The sequence below is a fragment of the Psittacula echo genome, assembly GCF_963264785.1.
Source record: "Psittacula echo genome assembly, chromosome: 6".
Taxonomy (NCBI): domain Eukaryota; kingdom Metazoa; phylum Chordata; class Aves; order Psittaciformes; family Psittacidae; genus Psittacula; species Psittacula echo.
In genome coordinates this window covers 18,072,894-18,090,538 of record NC_137743.1, presented here as the reverse complement: position 1 = coordinate 18,090,538, position 17,645 = coordinate 18,072,894, and the positions used below count along the sequence as shown (strand labels likewise).

The 17,645-nt window shown below is 52.2% G+C and overlaps 3 protein-coding genes across 4 annotated transcripts in view; all 3 read right to left on the bottom strand.

Moving 5' to 3' along the window:
* Positions 1-443: 443 nt before the first annotated feature.
* On the bottom strand, positions 444-3,473 carry CYP26A1 (cytochrome P450 family 26 subfamily A member 1; the record flags this gene model as incomplete). Its single annotated transcript, XM_080621720.1, has 7 exons — positions 444-1,238; positions 1,423-1,575; positions 1,776-1,910; positions 2,223-2,372; positions 2,491-2,778; positions 2,877-3,101; positions 3,285-3,473. 7 exons carry the CDS (start codon positions 3,471-3,473, stop codon positions 897-899), a joined length of 1,482 nt encoding a protein of 493 aa, XP_080477846.1. The 3' UTR covers positions 444-896.
* Positions 3,474-4,869: 1,396 nt separating this feature from the next.
* Positions 4,870-12,943, bottom strand: CYP26C1 (cytochrome P450 family 26 subfamily C member 1; the record flags this gene model as incomplete). Its single annotated transcript, XM_080621960.1, has 8 exons — positions 4,870-5,249; positions 6,348-6,508; positions 7,309-7,667; positions 7,950-8,456; positions 10,244-10,399; positions 12,047-12,322; positions 12,452-12,676; positions 12,752-12,943. The coding sequence occupies 8 exons, from the start codon at positions 12,941-12,943 to the stop codon at positions 4,870-4,872; spliced, it is 2,256 nt and encodes a 751-aa protein (XP_080478086.1).
* A 782-nt stretch (positions 12,944-13,725) lies between these two features.
* EXOC6 (exocyst complex component 6) overlaps positions 13,726-17,645 on the bottom strand; it is a gene marked incomplete at its 5' end in the record, with an annotated part of 90,992 nt that continues 87,072 nt past the window's right edge. The window contains 2 exons of one of the 2 annotated variants that reach the window (XM_080620257.1): positions 13,726-14,840; positions 15,701-15,813. In XM_080620257.1, the coding sequence (XP_080476383.1) occupies positions 14,708-14,840; positions 15,701-15,813 (246 nt within the window). In that variant the 3' untranslated portion in view covers positions 13,726-14,707. Of the gene's footprint in view, positions 15,814-17,645 lie in introns of both variants that reach the window. The other variant, XM_080620255.1, reaches the window with a different exon arrangement.

Here is a 17,645-nt window from a genome sequence, read left to right as displayed (position 1 = left end):
CTGTTTACAGAGGTCAGCACTAATATGAGAGGAAAGGACATTTATAGGGTGTTTTTACTCAATGTATTTTCTGTAGCTACAGAGAAAGACTCCTGTAATACATTAGTCTTCTGCTTCTCTTTACTTTCATATTTACTATGGCTCAAGATTATGCACTCGATAAGGAGACCTGTAACACTTGCTATCACTCCATACTCTCTTCAGTGAATGCACATATGTTTTTGCATTACTCTTGCCACTTACAGGCTAAAACTTAAAAGAATTTACTATTCAGAAGTGAGAACCACACTAGGAGTGGGAGGCAGAGGAGAGTTACAAGCACAGAAATAGCAAATAGCACATTCACAAAAGCAGATCAGACTTTACAACCAAACCCTTTAGAACCATTGGTTAAGCTACTATTTAGAATACACACAGATCTTCATACAGAGGATCATCAAAAATAAACTTTATTATCAAACTCAAAATTCACACATTAAACATAAGATCTAGACACAAATAATACTGAAAACATTCTGAAACAGTAACCATTTTAGATAATTCAGATGAGTGGCCAGTTACCATTGTTTCAAATGTCTTTAAGAATATTTAATACATACACCGTTGTGAAACATCTTCAAATGCTTAGCTGGCCAGCTTTCAATAAAAAAAAAATAATAAAATTAAATAGAGAAAACTTATTTCTATAGAAATAACATTATCTAATTATGAATCAGAGACCCATAATTGTAGTGCTTGGGGAAAAAAATATCATAGCCTTTTGAAATATTTGAAGTCATAAATAACTATTGTACATTTACAAATTTAAATAGTTAAAGGCCTTCGTTACTATAAAAAGTTACTATGTACACATTAGATGCTATGGAGAAATCCAGCCAGAGGCAAGTGTTGAGCTCTCAGATTTGGCCACTGAAACCTATGAATTTGGTAGGCAGATTGTCCACAGGGTACACTGTGGGGCCAGTTTTCATTGTAGGAGGTCCATTCAGCAGCTGCCAGTCACAGCTCCGTGCCAACTCCACTGTAAATATTTTCAGAAGGACTTTTGCAAACTCTTTGCCCACGCAGCTCCTCAAGCCACCACCAAAAGGAATGAAACTGAACCTAGAGGAATCCTCTGGAGATGGAGACATGAAACGATCCGGGTTAAATTCCTCCTTGTTGGTATAGAGATCTGCCACATCATGAGTATCGCAGATACTGTAAATAACATTCCAACCTTTAGGGATCTGGTAACCCTACGAAAAGAAGGGAAAGGAGACATGAAGTGCATACTGTGTTAAATAAGGTGAAGTGTCAGTACAGGACTCGTTGGTGCACCCCACCTCTCCTCCTAGCTTCCTGCACATCGTCCAAAGGCAGATAGGCTACATGAATGCACTAGTACTTTGCTCTGAGGAGTTAAGCCCAAGCCCTGCTTACATTTAGCTCAAGGGTCTTGAGTGCAATTCGAAATCCTCCAGGAACAGGTGGGCTCAGCCGAAGGGTCTCTTTGATGACACAGCCTGTGTACTTCAGCTGCTCCAAGACCTCCATGTCCAGCTGCTTCTCTTGGTTGTGACTGCACAGTAACCCCTAGAAAGGAAGATGCTGCCATGACATTTACTGAGCAGGCAGGTAACGCTACTGGCACCCCTCAGAAAATGGTGTTTACCTGCCTCCCCCCAAAAGCAGGGCATCAGCTGGGTCAGAGGGAGCCCAGTCTGGGCCACCTTTCCTGGAGGCACCTCCCCACTGCCCCCATTCTGTGAAATGGCTCTGAGGGAGGCACGCACCTTCACCTGCAGCTCTTTCCTCACTTTCTGCAGGACATCATGATGGAGCCCTAGGAAGGCAATCAGTGAAGTGGCAGCACTAGCAGTGGTTTCGTGGCCTCCAAATAGCAGCTCTGTAGCAGACTCCTTCAGCTCCTGACACAGAGGAGTAGTAAAACAGGGCTTGAACATAGTATCTCTATCAGGCCCATTCTGCCACTTGTACAACACTGTGCATCACTCACAGACTGCAGCAGACACCCAGGGATCAGGATGCGGGTGATGCTTATGCTCCCTGTGGATATGGCTCCCTATCCAGCAGTTTGGTTGCAGCCTCTGCACACCAGTGCACTACGCAAGCTGGGAAAGCGAACACCTCCTGCCCTCTCATTTTGGCCCCAAAAGATAAGTGTAATGCTGACAGAAGGGCTGGAGGAAAGGGACAGATCTGGCCTTGGGGAACCTCACCTGCATGTTGAGCTGCCCCCCATTGCCCTGTGTGTGCTCTATAAGCAGCTGCAGGGCATCCTTGTAGCCACTCTCAGGCTCCTTGCGGGCCATCTTGGCACGGATATTCTCCTCAATCTTGGCATGGATGATGTTGCGTGCCCGCAAGCCCTGTCCAAGCAGCAAGGAGAGCAACATGGGACTTGAGCTGTACTGCCATCCCTCCCGGCCATTCTCAGCCACCCTGCTTGCAGAGGCACCACTCTTCTCCCCACCCCCCAAACCTTACCCTGTAGAGCCCGCTGAAAGGCACATCTATGGGGAGGGAAAAGAGGTTGCGGATCATCTCCTCAAAGGCAGCCACCAGCTGCTGCTCGCCGTCGGGGCTGGCCTGAGAGGGCTGGAAGCCCAGCAGGATCCTCATAGCGATGCGAAACATGAGGCGCTTCACCTCGGGGTACACCAGCAGGCAGGGCCCGGTGGCACCCAGCCACCGCACCAGGCAGGCACTCACCTCCTCCTGGATGACGGGCACGTAGTGCTGCAGGGCTTCCCGGGAGAAGGCCTGCATGATCACCTGCCCGGCGGGACAAGGAGGAAAAGGAAAGGGACACAGGCTCAGCCGCTGCGCCCGGGGCGGCCGCGCCCGCTCCCCGTCCGCCATCGGGGCCGTACCTTTTTGCGGTGCTTGTGCTGCCCGTTGTGGAGGTTGGAGAGGCAGCCCGAGCCCAGAATGGTGCGCACCGACGAGGGCCACTGCACGGACACGAGCCGATGCTCGCCCAGCAAGATATGCCGCACGTTCTCGGCTCCCATCACCCGCACGGTGGGCCGCCCGAATAGGTGAGTCTTGTAGATGAAGCCGTATTTCCTGCGCTTCATCTGCAGAAATTTACGCCTCTGTCCGGGAGAAGGGGGGGAATAACAAAATAAATGTTAAACGAAGAAAAGAAAAGAGCATGAAAAGCACCTCTTTCCCACCTGGGCACGGGAGCCCGGCGAAGCTGCTGGTCTTCCCCCTCCCTTGCAGCCAGAGGAGAAGCCGAGGACTTCTCCGATTCCCGCGGCATCACCTCGCCTTACCTGGAGCACCATCTGCAGCGTCTCCCCGAAGAAGGGGAGCCCCATGGTGCCCGGGGGCAGCGGGAGCGGGCAGCTGGGGTCGCGGCCGCTCACGCAGTACAGGTCCCAGAGCTTGACAGCGGCCAGAAAGAGCAACAGGGGCAGCAGGAAGGTGCACAGGACGCTGGCAACCAGGGCGGAGAAGCCCATGGCTAGGGAGCGAGTCCAGCCTGGCCCCCCGGGAGCTCGGAGTGCGCGGGCTGGGCTCTCCGCTGGCCGCCTTTTATACCCTTCCCAGGTTGCTGCCCACCCTACCTTGGTCGATATACTAGTTCACCCAAAGTTCATCTTTAATTGCGGATTGTGGCCTGGCTCCTCCCCCCGAAATCTTTAACTATTTGCTTTGCGCGGCTCATCCCGCCCGCCGCAGACAGCCGAGGGGAGAAAAGGTGCTCCCGGGCGCGCCGGCCTCCGCTCCGGGCTCGTTCCAGCAGCACCTCTCCCAGCGAGCGGGCAGCGGATGCAGCCGACAACTGGGGAGCGGCCACCTCCTCGGATTTATCGCTGATGCTCGCTACAGACCAGCAGGCTGCATCGAGCAGTGTCCTGCTCCAGCACCCGGGGACCCTGCTGCCCGGGGATACCTACCTCCGGAGGACACTCCCCGGCCGGTGCCGCTGCGCTCCGCAAGCTACGGAGCTCCTTCGCCCACCCGCTCTTGTCGCCGGCTGGGAGCGGCGAGCCAGCGGCCCAAGCAGCGGTCCAGTCCTGGGGACCGGACGGAGCGGGCAGTCCCCCATGCTGGGAGAGGCCGGCGGGCCACCGGACAGAGCCGCAGATGTGCCGCCACGTCGGTGGAGGAAGCTCCGCTGTCCTCTCGTTCACCTCGAAGGGCCCGGCTTGTATTTCTGCCTGCAGCGGAGGAAGGAGCCGCGGGCTGCAGTCCGTCTCAGCCTCACGAGGCAGGTTCAAGCGCGGGTCACTGAGGGAAAGGGAGGTGAGCGCGGAAAGAAAACACCGAACCCTCCGTGCCCGGCTCTTTTCCCCGGGACCTGCTGCCCGCCCTTTTCTGGGGCTCGCCGATATTCCGGGGCCGTCGGATCTGCAGCGGCCGGAAAGAGGAGCTCTGCACCGGACGGGCACCCTGCCGGCTGCCGCATGGCGGAGTCGGCGGGCAGGCACCGATGGCTGCTCTCCGGAGAGGAGCGGCGTCCGCTGGCAGGGGTGGCCGGCGGGGCCGCAGGAAGGCTGCTTTCGCTGGGACTGCCTCTGCGTCCCTGCGCAAAAGGCGCCGTCCGGGGGAAGCAGCAACTAGCGAAGAGGCGCCTGGCGCAGACCACAGCTGCAGGGTCGCGGAGGGAAGTACGGGGCCGCGGAGCTCTCCGCCGGGCACTGTTGTTAGCAATAGACTGTCGTGCTCGGTTTGTTGTTGGGGACATTTTATTTGGTTTTTTTTTTTTTCCTCTTAACTTACTTTTTTCTCCTTTTGCTTCCCTGTTACTTTTGTTTTCTTGCTCCCAGACAAGCTCAATAAAAGCTGGAAGCTGTGTGCGCGTTTGTGTAGCGGAGGGGGTGATGTCACTTTTAATTATTATTTTCCTGACAATCAACGCATCACTCGGGACCCTACCTCCTCTTTCGACGCCTTGCAGGAGCGAGTCTGCGCGCCTCCGTCGCCCCTTGCCGAAGACTGGGGTACATCCTCGCCCCCGGCAGCGCGCAGTTCCTCGGGGTCCGGTGCGGCTCCGCGGGGCCCGGTCGGCGTTGGCCGGGAGCGGCGGCCGGGCCCTGACCCGGCGCTCTCCCCTTGCCGGGCGCTGACCTGCTTGTGACCTACAACACGGACCGTGACATCTGCGTGAACCCGGCCGGCAACCGCGCCAAGTTCACTGTCTATCAAAATAACGAGATACGGTGGCCTGAGCACCGATAATTGCCACAGGAAGGCTTTATTATCTCCCCAGCTGTGTATTCCCCAGCCATCGGCTCGAAAAGAATCAAATGGTAAAGAGTGAAAGGGATAATTAAAAACATCTTGGAAGGCGGTCAAGAAATTAACAGCCTAATATGAACAAACTTGGATTACAAGTAACAATCATTACACGTCGTTTGTAAATGCTCTTGTTTATCTGCAAACAAAATCAGTTTCAAGTCCTTTTTTTTTTTTTTTTTTAACTAGATTCGTGTTACATTTTCCAGCGGGTGGCTACGGGGCTCGTTAGCGCTCGGGGTAATTGTTAAGCCCTCCCTTGGCCGGTGCTGGGCGCTGCAGGCCCTGCTCTGCCCCGCAGTCCTGCCCGCGGTGGGAGCCTGCGTCGCCCGCGGGTCACAGCCACGCCAGCAGCTCCTGCTAATTAAAGTTAGTCATTGCCACTTGCAGCCACCACCTACTGATTTCACCTCTGATAGCCAGAAAGATTCACCTTTCAGGACAAGGTTAGGAGGGGCAGAGGCTTTGGTTCACTACGGGGTCGACCTGCCAACAGCACTTAACTCAGCCCTGCAGTTCAACCTCTTCCAGATTTGACCTGTCACATTTGGGAGCCACATTTCTGCCCCAGGTAGCGTTGTGCTGGCTGCGCAGCCCTCTGACAGCTAACAGCAGCACATGCCTCGCTGCAGAGCTCCAGCATGGATGTACAAGGGGGACTGGCCAGGGCAAGATCATTTGTAGCCTGATATTGAAGCAGAACAATAACAGAGCAGCTCTCCAGAGCATTTCCAGAGGGATCCTGTCCTCATACCAGTTTTCTGCCCTAACAGGTTGAGCTGCTGCTGGCTTTTCACACAATGCACACTGTGCCACCAAGCCCAAAACACACAGGAAGGACAAGGTGGATGTTTTCCTCCGCTGCTTCCACACAGGATGTGTGACAGTGGGGAGCAGAGGTGAAGCTGAAAGGAGCTTATTAACACATTGCAGTGTAGCAAGGACCTGAGCCCAGCTCTATTCTCAGCGCAAGCAGCAGGACTCACTTCATTTTACATGGGAGAGAAATACCCCGTGTCTCAGCAAAGCAGGTGGTACTCAAAAGCCACTCTAGAAAGGTGCCTTCAGCATCCAGGCTTAGCCTCAGGTATTACCCCTGGATGGACCCACAGAGCTGCTGTCTTGGCACTTTCCCCGGCAGAGGCAGGCTGCAGAAGGTGATACAGTCAGTCTGGCCAGCCAGGCAGCATGGGGCCTATGCCACTTTGCAGATGCCCCCTCTGCAGTGTGAACACCATCAGGAACAGAGGACTTTCTGCCACAAATCAGACACATTCAGAAACGTCCCTTTCCAAGTGTTTATTCCCCAAAGCCCCATTCCCTGCTTCAGGCTGACCCCCAGGCCGGCTGCGGCTTGAGAGTCCACCCTGCAGGGACCCCAGAAGGAGGCTTCACAGCAGATCCCTAGCAGCAGCACAGTGCTGATGCACAACACACATGACTACCACTACTGGGTAAACGAGACATATCTGCTTTGTGCCAGCTGTAATGGGAAGTGCAGGAATGAGATAGATTAAATATTTACAGTAAAATACACTTTTCACCCTATTATTCTAGCTAGAGCTGGTGCTCTGGATTGGGCAGCCCTGACTTGTGTTTTTCAGCAAAGCCTCCTCATCTTCCTTCCTTTTACACCTAAAAAGCTACACTGTGCAGGATGTTGGTCCTGCCTCTACTATAACACACCCAGGAGATAACCACATGATAGAAAAGCTCTGTGAGCCTTGGCTGTGGGGCTAGGAATTTTGCACGCTCACCCCAGTGGCTGGAGATCTGCATGAGGAAGGGGTCGGCTGAGCACCTATGGAGGATGCTCCCTGCCAGCATCTTCATTGGGTTTTGCCCCTGGGCTGAGGCTGAGTCCCCACCTGATGCTCAGGGGCAGGACTCTGCAGGGCCTTCCCTACTGGCTTGCACACCAGAAGGGGAAAAATAAGACCTTTGGGGTGTTGCTCTGCAGTGACCCAGTGCCATGGGCACAGCAGAGACTGCCCCTGGCAGCCATGGAGGGACGTCAACACCAGGGCTGAGGGGGGCAGCATACCCCTGTCTCACCCCTCTCTGCCCTGGCCAGGCTGCAAGAGGTGGAAGTAGAGCTGCAGCCCATCATCAACAGGATGCACGATGGGCACAGTCTGCATGGCAGGGTAGCTGGGGGTGGCCAGCTCCCAGCGGGCTGTGCTGACCAGCTCAATGGCCAGCAGCTTAAGAATGGCCTGTGCCAGCTCCTTGCCGATGCAGCTCCGCACCCCGCCACCAAAGGGGATGTAGTGGAAGCGGCCCACAGCCTCTGTCTGGGTGACACTGAAGCGGTCTGGATCAAAGCCACCAGGGGGGCTTGGGTAGACGGCAGCTGTCTCATGTGTGTCACGGATGCTGTACATGACACTCCAGCCTTTGGGGATCTGGTAGCCCTGTCAAAAAAAATAGCGAAGAACAGGAGCATTAAATACTTGTGCAGCCAGCTGTGCTAGTGGAGAGTGAGCAGAGGGTGCCAGGGAACAGCCCCACCACATTACCCATCTGCTCCACAGCTTCTTTTCTCCCCAGCCCAGCTGAGACCCACAGAGGTTGCCAAGTGCCACCTTCCTCTGTGCTACACTTGCCAAGCATCACCACTGTGCTGGATACAGGGAGCTTGCAGGCAGCGGCAGACAGCAGCTCCCTAGCAGCCCGCTAGCGTGCGAGGCACTTACATCTAGCTCGAAAGTCTGCAGTGCCGTCCTGTAGCCTCCGGAGACTGGGGGCAGCACCCGCAGCACCTCCTTAATCACACAGTCTAGGTAGCGCAGGCGGCTCAGCTTCTCCAGGCTGATATCCGAAGGACGGCGACAGCTCTGCTCTGATGGTGCCTGGAGCTGGGGACCAGTGCAGGGACTTTTGTGGGGGAAGGTGGGCTCTGGACAGGCATTGGGCTGACGGGAACCTGCCTCTTCTGAGCCTGGTGGCTGGCTCTGGTTTTCATGAGCATCTTTGGCCATGGGGCAGGTAAGCGGTCTCTTGCTGTCCCTGCCCTGGGTGGTCAGGGTGTCCAGGCAGTGTTTCACAGGGCAGCTCTCACACTGCTGGTACATCTCATTGGACAGCAGCTCCTGCCTTATTTTTTCAATCACTGAGGGATGCTTCAGTAGCAGGAGGATCAGAGAGGTGCTGGCACTAGCCGTGGTGAAAAAAGCAGCAAATATGAGCTCAATTGCTGACTCCTGGGAGAGGAAAGAATGTTTTGACAAGTTTGAATGCCATTTTAAACTGGTTGTGATTCAGACTGTTCTCACCTTTTGCAGGTTTTGTCCCTGTGCAGGGGGCTTCAGCCTCCCCTTGGCTCTCCACAAACCTGCACCCAACCTGGGTTGGCAGAGACCAAAACAAGACACCCTTCTTCCATTTCTGTACAAACTGGACATACATTTGCCAAGTGACTAAAGCAGAAACACAGCTGAGATGAGTAGACATCACCTTAATTCAGCTCTTCTGAGCTTTCCTCCCAAATAGGTAGGGTCAGGGGTAATGTAACAAGGATTGCTCTTTTCTATGGTCCCCAGCACTATATACCGGCTGGACTAGAGGCTTTTGCCAAGTTGCAACTCTCAAGGGCATCTTTCAGCTGAAATAAAACCTCTGAAATAACAGATCCCCGTGGACTCCTATCACACCTCCTGCAGGCGTTAGCAGGAATTTTTACATTCACAAGGTAGCAGACCCAGATGAAAAGAAATCTCTCCATTCTACCACTTGCAATTAAAACCCAAGACATTTCAGTAACATGGAATAAATTTAAGGCAGGCTCTGTGATTTGAAATAACAGCCTATATGCCTCCCTGTATCAGCCTCTGACAGTGTGGCTACATAAACTGTGACATAATGAGAGATCATGTAATTATTCATGTGTAATATGCATGTGAATACTAATAGAAATTAATCAATCTTAATCACATTTTGAATTTGGCAATTATTTTTTAAAAATAATTATAATAAAAACATTCTATTAGAATAAATAATATAATAAATAATTACAATAAGATTACTTTCAGAATATACACTGGTTCTAATTGTAGCTAATAACAACAGTAAAGTCTTTCAAATATTTTCAATTTAGATGTTACACTGTTACAAAATATTTATAAAACATTAATCTTTAGAGAATTTTCCTTAGATACCTAAATAAATGGTAAAACTACTTTTAAACTATATTCAACTGCTGTACCCATGCAAAATTGCTTCAGACCTTGTTATATAAAAGCAGCGTGTCACCCACTGACACCAAGTGACATGGTGCTATGAATGATACGGTACAATTTTCTCCCAGGGTCTTTGGCAAAATACTATTCATATTCAGTTGGTAGTTTTGGCTTAGTAAGGACTACTTGGTTCATCCCTAAATCACAGTTATGTGTCATGTTGCATCATAGCAATCCACAAGCTAATGACCTAATTAATGATAAGGTGATAAGGTATGTCCTGGAATCCATCATTACATCCCTGGACCCATTTTGGTACATCATCTCAGAGATTTCTGGGCTTGCAGCCCCAAGGAATGCAGTGGCATGAACTACATGTTGCGCTATGCCAGATGCCGGGAGATGTTTGGGAAGCACACAACTAGCTCTAAAGATTTCCAGCACAGTATTTTGGTGGTTACCAAATACGCATTGACACACAGAGCCTTGGAGCTGCCATATAACCCTACCAGCATCCTAAGGCAGGCTGAAGCCTGGTGGCCATGAAGAGGAAAGGTAGAAGAGGCATTAATTCCTTTTTTAAATACCAGCTGTCTTCTAATGCAGAGGCACAATCCCACCAGAGCTTGTGGGCCTGCCAAGGCCAGGCTTTCTCAGTTGCACTGGAGATGGTGTCCTCAGAGATGGTAAGAGAAGGGCAGGAGCCAGCGGCTGATGTTGGGTTCCCAACAATCCCACTCTTCCCCCTAAGCCCAGGTCTCTCAAACAGCCACCAAGTCAGAAGGGACGCTGCAAGGTGGGGATCTCCTTACCTTTAGCTCCTGTATGGTGAATTCTTTGCCATGCTCCTTGGCACTGTTTATTATGAAATCCAGAGCATCGCTGTGATCTTCTGGGTTGTTTCTCTGCAGTTTTTCCTGTATAGCCTTCTCCATAAACTCATGGAGCATGTTCCGTGCTTTAATTCCCTGTGGGAAGCACATATAGTTCAGTAGAGCCTGAGGAACCAGCCCCCTCTACCAAGAGACAGGAGGACCCCAAGTATGGCAATCTTTAATCCCCGGATCTGTAAGAGCAAGAACTGTTTAAGCAGCCCCAGTGCCTTGCAAGAGGCAGAAGTTTAGGGGAAATTGCTGCAGATTCTGTTGCCTTGCTGTTGTGAATCAAATACAAGTCCCAGGATAACTCTGAGAAAAGGCAGCAGTAAACTCGTGGTACTGAGTCCAGAGGCATTTGTGCCGAACAAACCTACAGTTGTGTAAGGTCCAAAAGAAGTTCATCCAAAGGGACAAGAGGCAACTAAATAAAACTGAGTCCAAGCAGAAAGGCACATCTGAGACAGGAGCAAATGGGCTGCTTTACCAAGGTATAGTAGATAAAGACACATCAGTCACACCCAGCTCATCTCTAGTTGTGTTCCACTCTCAGCAAATCAAGAGATTGGCAATCATTTTGCAAAGTGGGATGGATGGAGTCAGGGTGTCTGGCTCTGTATCAAGATGCCTTCTGAAGAAGCCAGAAGGACCAGAGATTTGGGATGAAAAATGGCCACGACCAGATGTTGAGAATAAGATACAAAGGCTGAGAATTGAGGTGGGAAGGACTGGACAAAGGAAATAGGGCAGGGAGCAAGGGGAAAGACAAGGGAACCTAAATGCAAGGTGGTCTAGGGCCAGGCAAGCTGTGGCTGCCCTGAGAGAGGACAGGGAGGGATGGGGGATGAAAGCTCACATTGGTGACAACCTGCAAAAGGAAACTGGACAGAGGAAACAAGAGCTTTGAGCTGGTGGAGAAGAGCAGCAGGGAGGCTGGGGAGAACTGGAACTGGCGCGGTAAGGTGAGCTGGTGAGGCAGGGCTCACAGTGGAAAATGGAACATTGGGCAAGATCTGGCTAAAAGGGACAGGAGTCTTGAGCTGTGGCAAGGGTGGAGAGCCCAAAGCCAGAGGAGGGAATGCAGACTGAAATGGGAGAAGAGGGGTGGGACACAGGACTGATACCTAGAGCAGGATTGTGGGGAGGCAGGTAAGGAGGGGCAGGGCAGCAGGGGAGAAACTGCAGGCTGAAAGAGGCACAGGAGACTGTTCCTCTGCCATGATTCCCTCCAGGACCCTATCGCTGTCTTGCTGTTGCTAGGGGACAAGGAATCAAGGACCATAAGAGGGCCTCAAGTCCTCAGCCTGCTCTACGTGCACAGGGAGCACTAAATTGAAGTGCACTGTGCCCACCTGCCTTTGTGCCCATGCTCCCTGACCCCTTTGTCATGGGCTGACATGAGTCCAGGCAGGATGAGATGGAGCAGGACCAGACATGACAAACTAACCAGAGCCAACAGAGGCAACACATGGGGTGAGCGAGAAGAGGAACCCTGTGCTCTACAGTGAGCTGGAGCCAGTGCCCAGAGGTGCTGAAAGCCAATCAGGAGCAGGTGAGAAGTACAAAGAGAAGGGGAGACAGCTGGGATGGGCAAGACACCAGGCTCTCAGATCCAGAACATGCTGCAGATGTCCTGGTCCATCAGAAGTACACCTTGGTGGGCCTGGGGAAAGAGGATCTGTGCCGCTAGGTCCCAGGCCCCTGCCCCCAGGCAGAGGGAGCAGGGGCAGGCGGCAGTACCTTGCGCAGCCCACTGAAGGGTATGTTGAGGGGCAGGGAGAAGAGGTTCTCCACCAGCTGTTCAAAAGTTTTGGCCAGGTCCTTGAACTGCTTTTCCTCCAGGCGGAGCCCCAGCAGAATCCGAGCTGCAATGCGGAAAGTTAAGGTTTTAGCGGAGGAATAAACTGCGATGGAGCCTGGCTCCATGCACCAGCCCCGCAGCTCCCAGCTCACAACCTTCTGGATCCGTGGCAGATAGCATTCCAGGGCAGTGCGGCTGAACACTCTGGCCAGGATCTAGGAGGAAAAGGGATGGAACAGAGGCACGTGGTTAAACTGAGGGGTCCCATGTTCCACCGATGCTCATGCCTGGGCAGGAGGTGCTGCCTGGGCTGTGTGTGCTGTCGGGGCTGCTGTGAGGCTCACCTTGCGGCGCTGGCGGTGCAGGTCACCAATGGAGCCGAGCAGGGTGTGGGAGCCCAGGATGATCTGGGTGCTCTGAGGCCACTGTGTGCTGACTAGAGTGTGCTCACCCAGCAGGATCTTGCGGATGTTCTCAGCACCAGTCACGCGCACCACAGGCCGGCCCAGGAGGTGGGTCTTGAAGACGTTCCCGTACTTCTCCCTCCGGGAGCTGTGGAAGTGGGAGCCCTGGGGGCAAGCTGCAGGTCAGCCCAGGGCTCCCGTCAGTCCCTTCCCATCCGGCCCCGTCTCCCTGCGCCTTACCTGGAGCAGCCAGTGCAGGGTCTCTCCGAAGAAGGGCCAGCCCATGGAGCCCCTGGGCAGAGGCAGGGCGCTGCCGCGGTCCCGGCTGAGGCTCCAGCGCAGCGCCCACAGGTACCGGCACAGGATGACCATTAGCGCCAGGGCCAGCAGCGCCAGCGCCGCCGCCTCGGGCCAGGACAGCCCCACCGGCATCCTCCTCGAGGGCGGCAGCAGACGGGGCGGGCGCGGAGCGGCGGCGGGTCCCCTCCCCGGGGGCAAGGGCGGCCCGGGAGAGCGGCCCCGGCGGCTGTCAAGCTCCGGTGCCGGCGACGGGAGCTCCGCGGCTGGCCCTGGCGGGTGCTGCCCTCCCGGCCCCGCTCGCCTCCTGCTGCCGGTTCGCCCCTCGGCCACATTTATATAGATATTGGCCACTTACGCCCGATCCACCTTCGGAGATGACGTATCCGCTGCATATTTAAGCAGCGCGGCGAAGTGCGATGATTGGAGCGGGAGAACCGGGGAGAACGACTGAGGGGCGCAGGGCGAGCGGGGCCGGTCAAGGCAGCCCTCCTCTCCTCGGGGCGAGGGGCCTGGTGCCCCCCCGAAGCCACGGAGCTAGCGGCCACAGCGCCAGCCTCGCGGCGGGACGGCGGTCCCTCGGCGCAGGGTTTCCCCTCCGCCCCGCGTCCCACGGAGAGCCCACTCGGGCCGGCTCCTCCCGCCGCCCGGCGGAGGCACCGAGTCCCGTCTCGGGCTCCCCCGACCGGGGAGCGTCCCAGCCCCACTCCACCGGCGCCGTTGCCGCCCCGCACCGGCAGCAGGGGGAATCCTGCAGCCCGTTCTCCCCCGGCTCACACACCGCCGTCGGGGCTGCCTCGCCCGACTGTCGTGGGGGTACATCACCAAAGAGCCGGGACCTGTACAGGTCCCAACGAATCGGCTCAGAGGTGTGTTCCAGAAATTAAACAGGAGTACGGGTGAGGTTTATATTACTGTATTTAGACAGTCAATAACTTAAAAATACAGCGAAAATGGACATTATTGTTACATGTTCCATTTGGTTTATATTTGTCAGACATTCTCTTGTTGTCTAAAATAGCCAGGAGGGGACAGTGCAAAGAGACCGGCGGTGGGACGAAACGCTGATCAGTGGGATGGGTCTGGCGATAGAATGTACGTACTGACAAACAGATGCAGCACGAAACCAGCAGTGGCAAATCTATTCCTTACTGCAACCTGGGGAAATAACCCGGGATCTTACAAAAGTACAGTTAGAAATAGTATAACCCTGAGGAACAAACCCAAACCAAAATGTCACATACTAAAGAACTCAAATGGTTATTTACATTCACAACCTCAAGATTAAACCCTTTTGGAGAACAAAGCCTGTAAGTGCTAATGCTAAATAAATATTAGTTTAGTTCTCAGGTAGTTTTCAAAGGTACTAAAAATCAGATGATTTTTTCATACCTCCAGACTACAAAACCTGGTATACAAAATTATGTCCAATCACTTTAAGGCTAATATACATTTAATGCAGGGAAACGATAGGCAGCATCTGAAATGCAAGTATCTCAAGGCTTAAAAAAACATTAAATTAGGATTCATCCAGAAAACAGCAACTAAGAGATCGTTTCTCAAATAATTCCTACTCAGAGCAAAATTTTGGACACTATGTCTGTGGATATTTAAATAATGTATTTACAGTTCAGCTGTTCCATGTACAATACAATTGAGCTGGGGTTTATTGTACAGTCTCATTTGTCACCATTTGTTTACAATATACAAAATAGTATTTGATCCAGTAAAAATACGTACAAAGATTGTTTGCTGAAGACTCCATGTACAAGCAATTGACTGCATTTTTCCTTTACTTGGGCAAACTAATGTATATCAACTGATATAGTTATTTGCTTGGTAGAAACAGTGGCTAAGAAATACGTCTTGGCATGATGAGAAACAGTCGATGTAACAGGCCTATGTGTGCTGGGACATACTATTCACTAAACTCCTAAGTTGCTTTACTACAGTCTCTATTAGCTTCTGCTTGTCACGATCGTTCTTCCTGAACTGAGCAAAAATATTGTTCTTTTTGCTAGAGTCTTTCATTCTGCAGAAATAAAAAAGCAAACAACACAGAGACGTTGGAAACATAATTTGAAAAGGAAAATTCCCGCTATTTAAATAGATATATTTTTGTTCCTCTTTTGATCTTTCTGCTAATAAGAACCAAAAGATTACAAAATCTGTTATCTATGTGTTTTTAAATTAAACTTCCACAATGCCGAATTCGTTTTAATAAATATTACTTCACAAGTATTAAGCAAATACAACTTCGGCAGGAAACGGCCCCTACCAACTGCGTTCAGAGAAAAGCAAACCCGTGAGTCTCATCTGATTCCACGGTAAGTTCAGACTCAGCAAACGGCATGTTTTGTTCACCGACAAATTACCCGATATTGGCGTTGCTGACCTCCCGCACCGATGGATTTTAAAACGAAATTCGGGAAATAGAATAAATTGAGGCAACAATATTTGTGTAACAGGATAGGCGATACGTACCCTCTGTGAACTCTGCAAAACACATCCACCGCAGGCAGGACAGGAGAGAAAACACCGTTAGAAAACGCCCTTAAACCACTCCGTATCTGGATGCAGGTTTTAAAGGCAGGTAGACACTCGGCCGGCGGAAACGCGCCTTCCTTACCCTGTCCCCCGGCCCGAGCCAGCCGAAAACGCTCACACCGGCTTTACCACCGCGAACCTCCTGCGCTCCCGTTCCCCGAAGCGGCAACTCGGGCAGCCGCGAGCTGCTACCAGAGCCCCGGCACCGGGACAGCGACGCACTGCCGCCGGGCTCTGGTCGCAGCTCCCTGGAGGCGGGCAGGCGGCCCCGGTCCGGAGGGCTGCGGCGCTCGGCCCGGCCCCGCGCCCGCCGCGCCGCCACTAGTACCCACGCCAGGCACTTACTTCTCCAAGAGCGTGAGGGCCGTGCTGGGGTTGACCCGCAGGTATTTGGAGGTGGCCTGCCCGTAGTCAGCCAGGTAGGTGGACCAGTCCCACACCATGAAGAGGTCCAGGAGCTGCGGGGGGAGAGGCGAGTAAGGGCGCGCCGAGCGGCTGTGCGGGAAGGAGGCTCCAGCCCGGCCCGGGCCCGGCCGACAGCCACTTCACCTGCCCGTTTCCTTCTTTAACGCCTTCCCGCCTCCCTCCGTGAGCTGGGAGGCAGTTGTGCAGGTCCGGCCCCAGGCAGGGATGCTAATGGCTTCAGGCTTGGGTGTTTCAGAAGCTTGCTTTACCGTGGGGAGCAAGATGGGGATGCTCGTGTCTATTGCTGCTCATAGTAATTTAAACCAGAGGTGCAGGTAGTCTCAGCTAAGTAAATTAAACAGCTTCTGCTGCACTCTCCATGGTGACTGATCCTCATGACTCAGCCCAAACCCATGGCACACCTGGCATAAACAAACCTCAAACGCTTAAATGGGGAAACAAAAAGCCTCCAATCACAGCGCTGCGGTTTTGAATCAGGCCTTTAACTCACCCTCTCAGAGCTGCTGTTCAATAGAACAGCCTGCTTGTACAAGTGGATGTGATGCCTAACCTCCAGCAGTCAGCACCCTCACAGCCCTCAATGCCTAATTCCCCCTTGCCATCACAGGGTGCAGGCCAGGCACCAATGGGCACCCTCCTCAGGTTGCCTGGGGCACATACAGGCAGCTCTGCTTGGTGGGAGCCCAGGCTGGCAGGCCCAACTCCCATTGACATTAATGGTGGGTGTCCCAGCTTCCCTCCTATCTGATGCCTGGCATTGTCCTGCTGCCGAGAGCTAATGTGGGCTTGTTCTCAGGCTGTGCTGTCTTAGCTAGACATACTGTTAAGGTAAGCATGTGGAACCATTAGCAACACTTTGCCACAGCTCACAGTGTCCCTGGCTGCTCTGCTGAGCTGGGTCCTCAGCGTAATTCAAAGCCCCTGCTTACCCAGAGGCCTTGCTGCATTAGTAATGCTACATCACTTGGAAAAGTGGGGTGGAACAGGATTTTCCAAAATAAAACTACTTCAAGGAAGATAACAGACTGATGTACCATTTTTCTGTTTAAATAAGGAATCCTGTCCATTTCATTTGCTTCTGCTAAGCCAGAGCACAGCTGTTACAGCCAGGACACAACAGGCAGGCACAGCTGCAGCAAGCACCCACTTCTCTGACTACTCAGGCTACGCTAAGAAAAGGACTGAATCTCTGAGAGCCTTGCCTTCCTCAGACTCCTCAGCCTGGGAAAATGTCACAGCTCTCCAGTAATGCTCATCCCCAAAATTGTAACACCAACTTAATTACAAAATAAAAGTATATATCTGGTCTTCACAGCTTCAAATTGATATGCCTGTCCTTCAATTTTTCCATTTCCTAACCCTGTTCTTAAGTTATTTTCAAATAAAGTGTCTAATTTAAATAAATTATTTTCTAATTAATTACTCTTTCCATATTTGTAGTATAGCCTTTTATGAATACACAGTAACATTTCCTGGCTTTATAACAGACCTTTGAGAGTTACTGCTCTGTCATTCCAAAATCCCCAGGGACCATTACAAACCTCAGTGATGTCTAGATTTTATATTTAACTATCTCGTATGGGAAAAAGGTGTGTAAAAAGCAAGGAGGCTATTGCACTTTCTACTGACTGCATATTCACGATAGCCATCAAGGTCAAATGCAAATGATTTTTTCTCACAAAGCATTTTCTCAGGATGGGCACCATCAATTCTCCTACTGGGCTGAAGACTACATTCATTTAGTCAGTAAGCAAACAGACTTGAGAAGGCTCTGATAACTCAGGAATTGGTGGCATCTGTGAAACCCACAGTCTTAGTTGCTACTGCATGTTACCATCACTTCTTATTATCTGTGTTACAACAG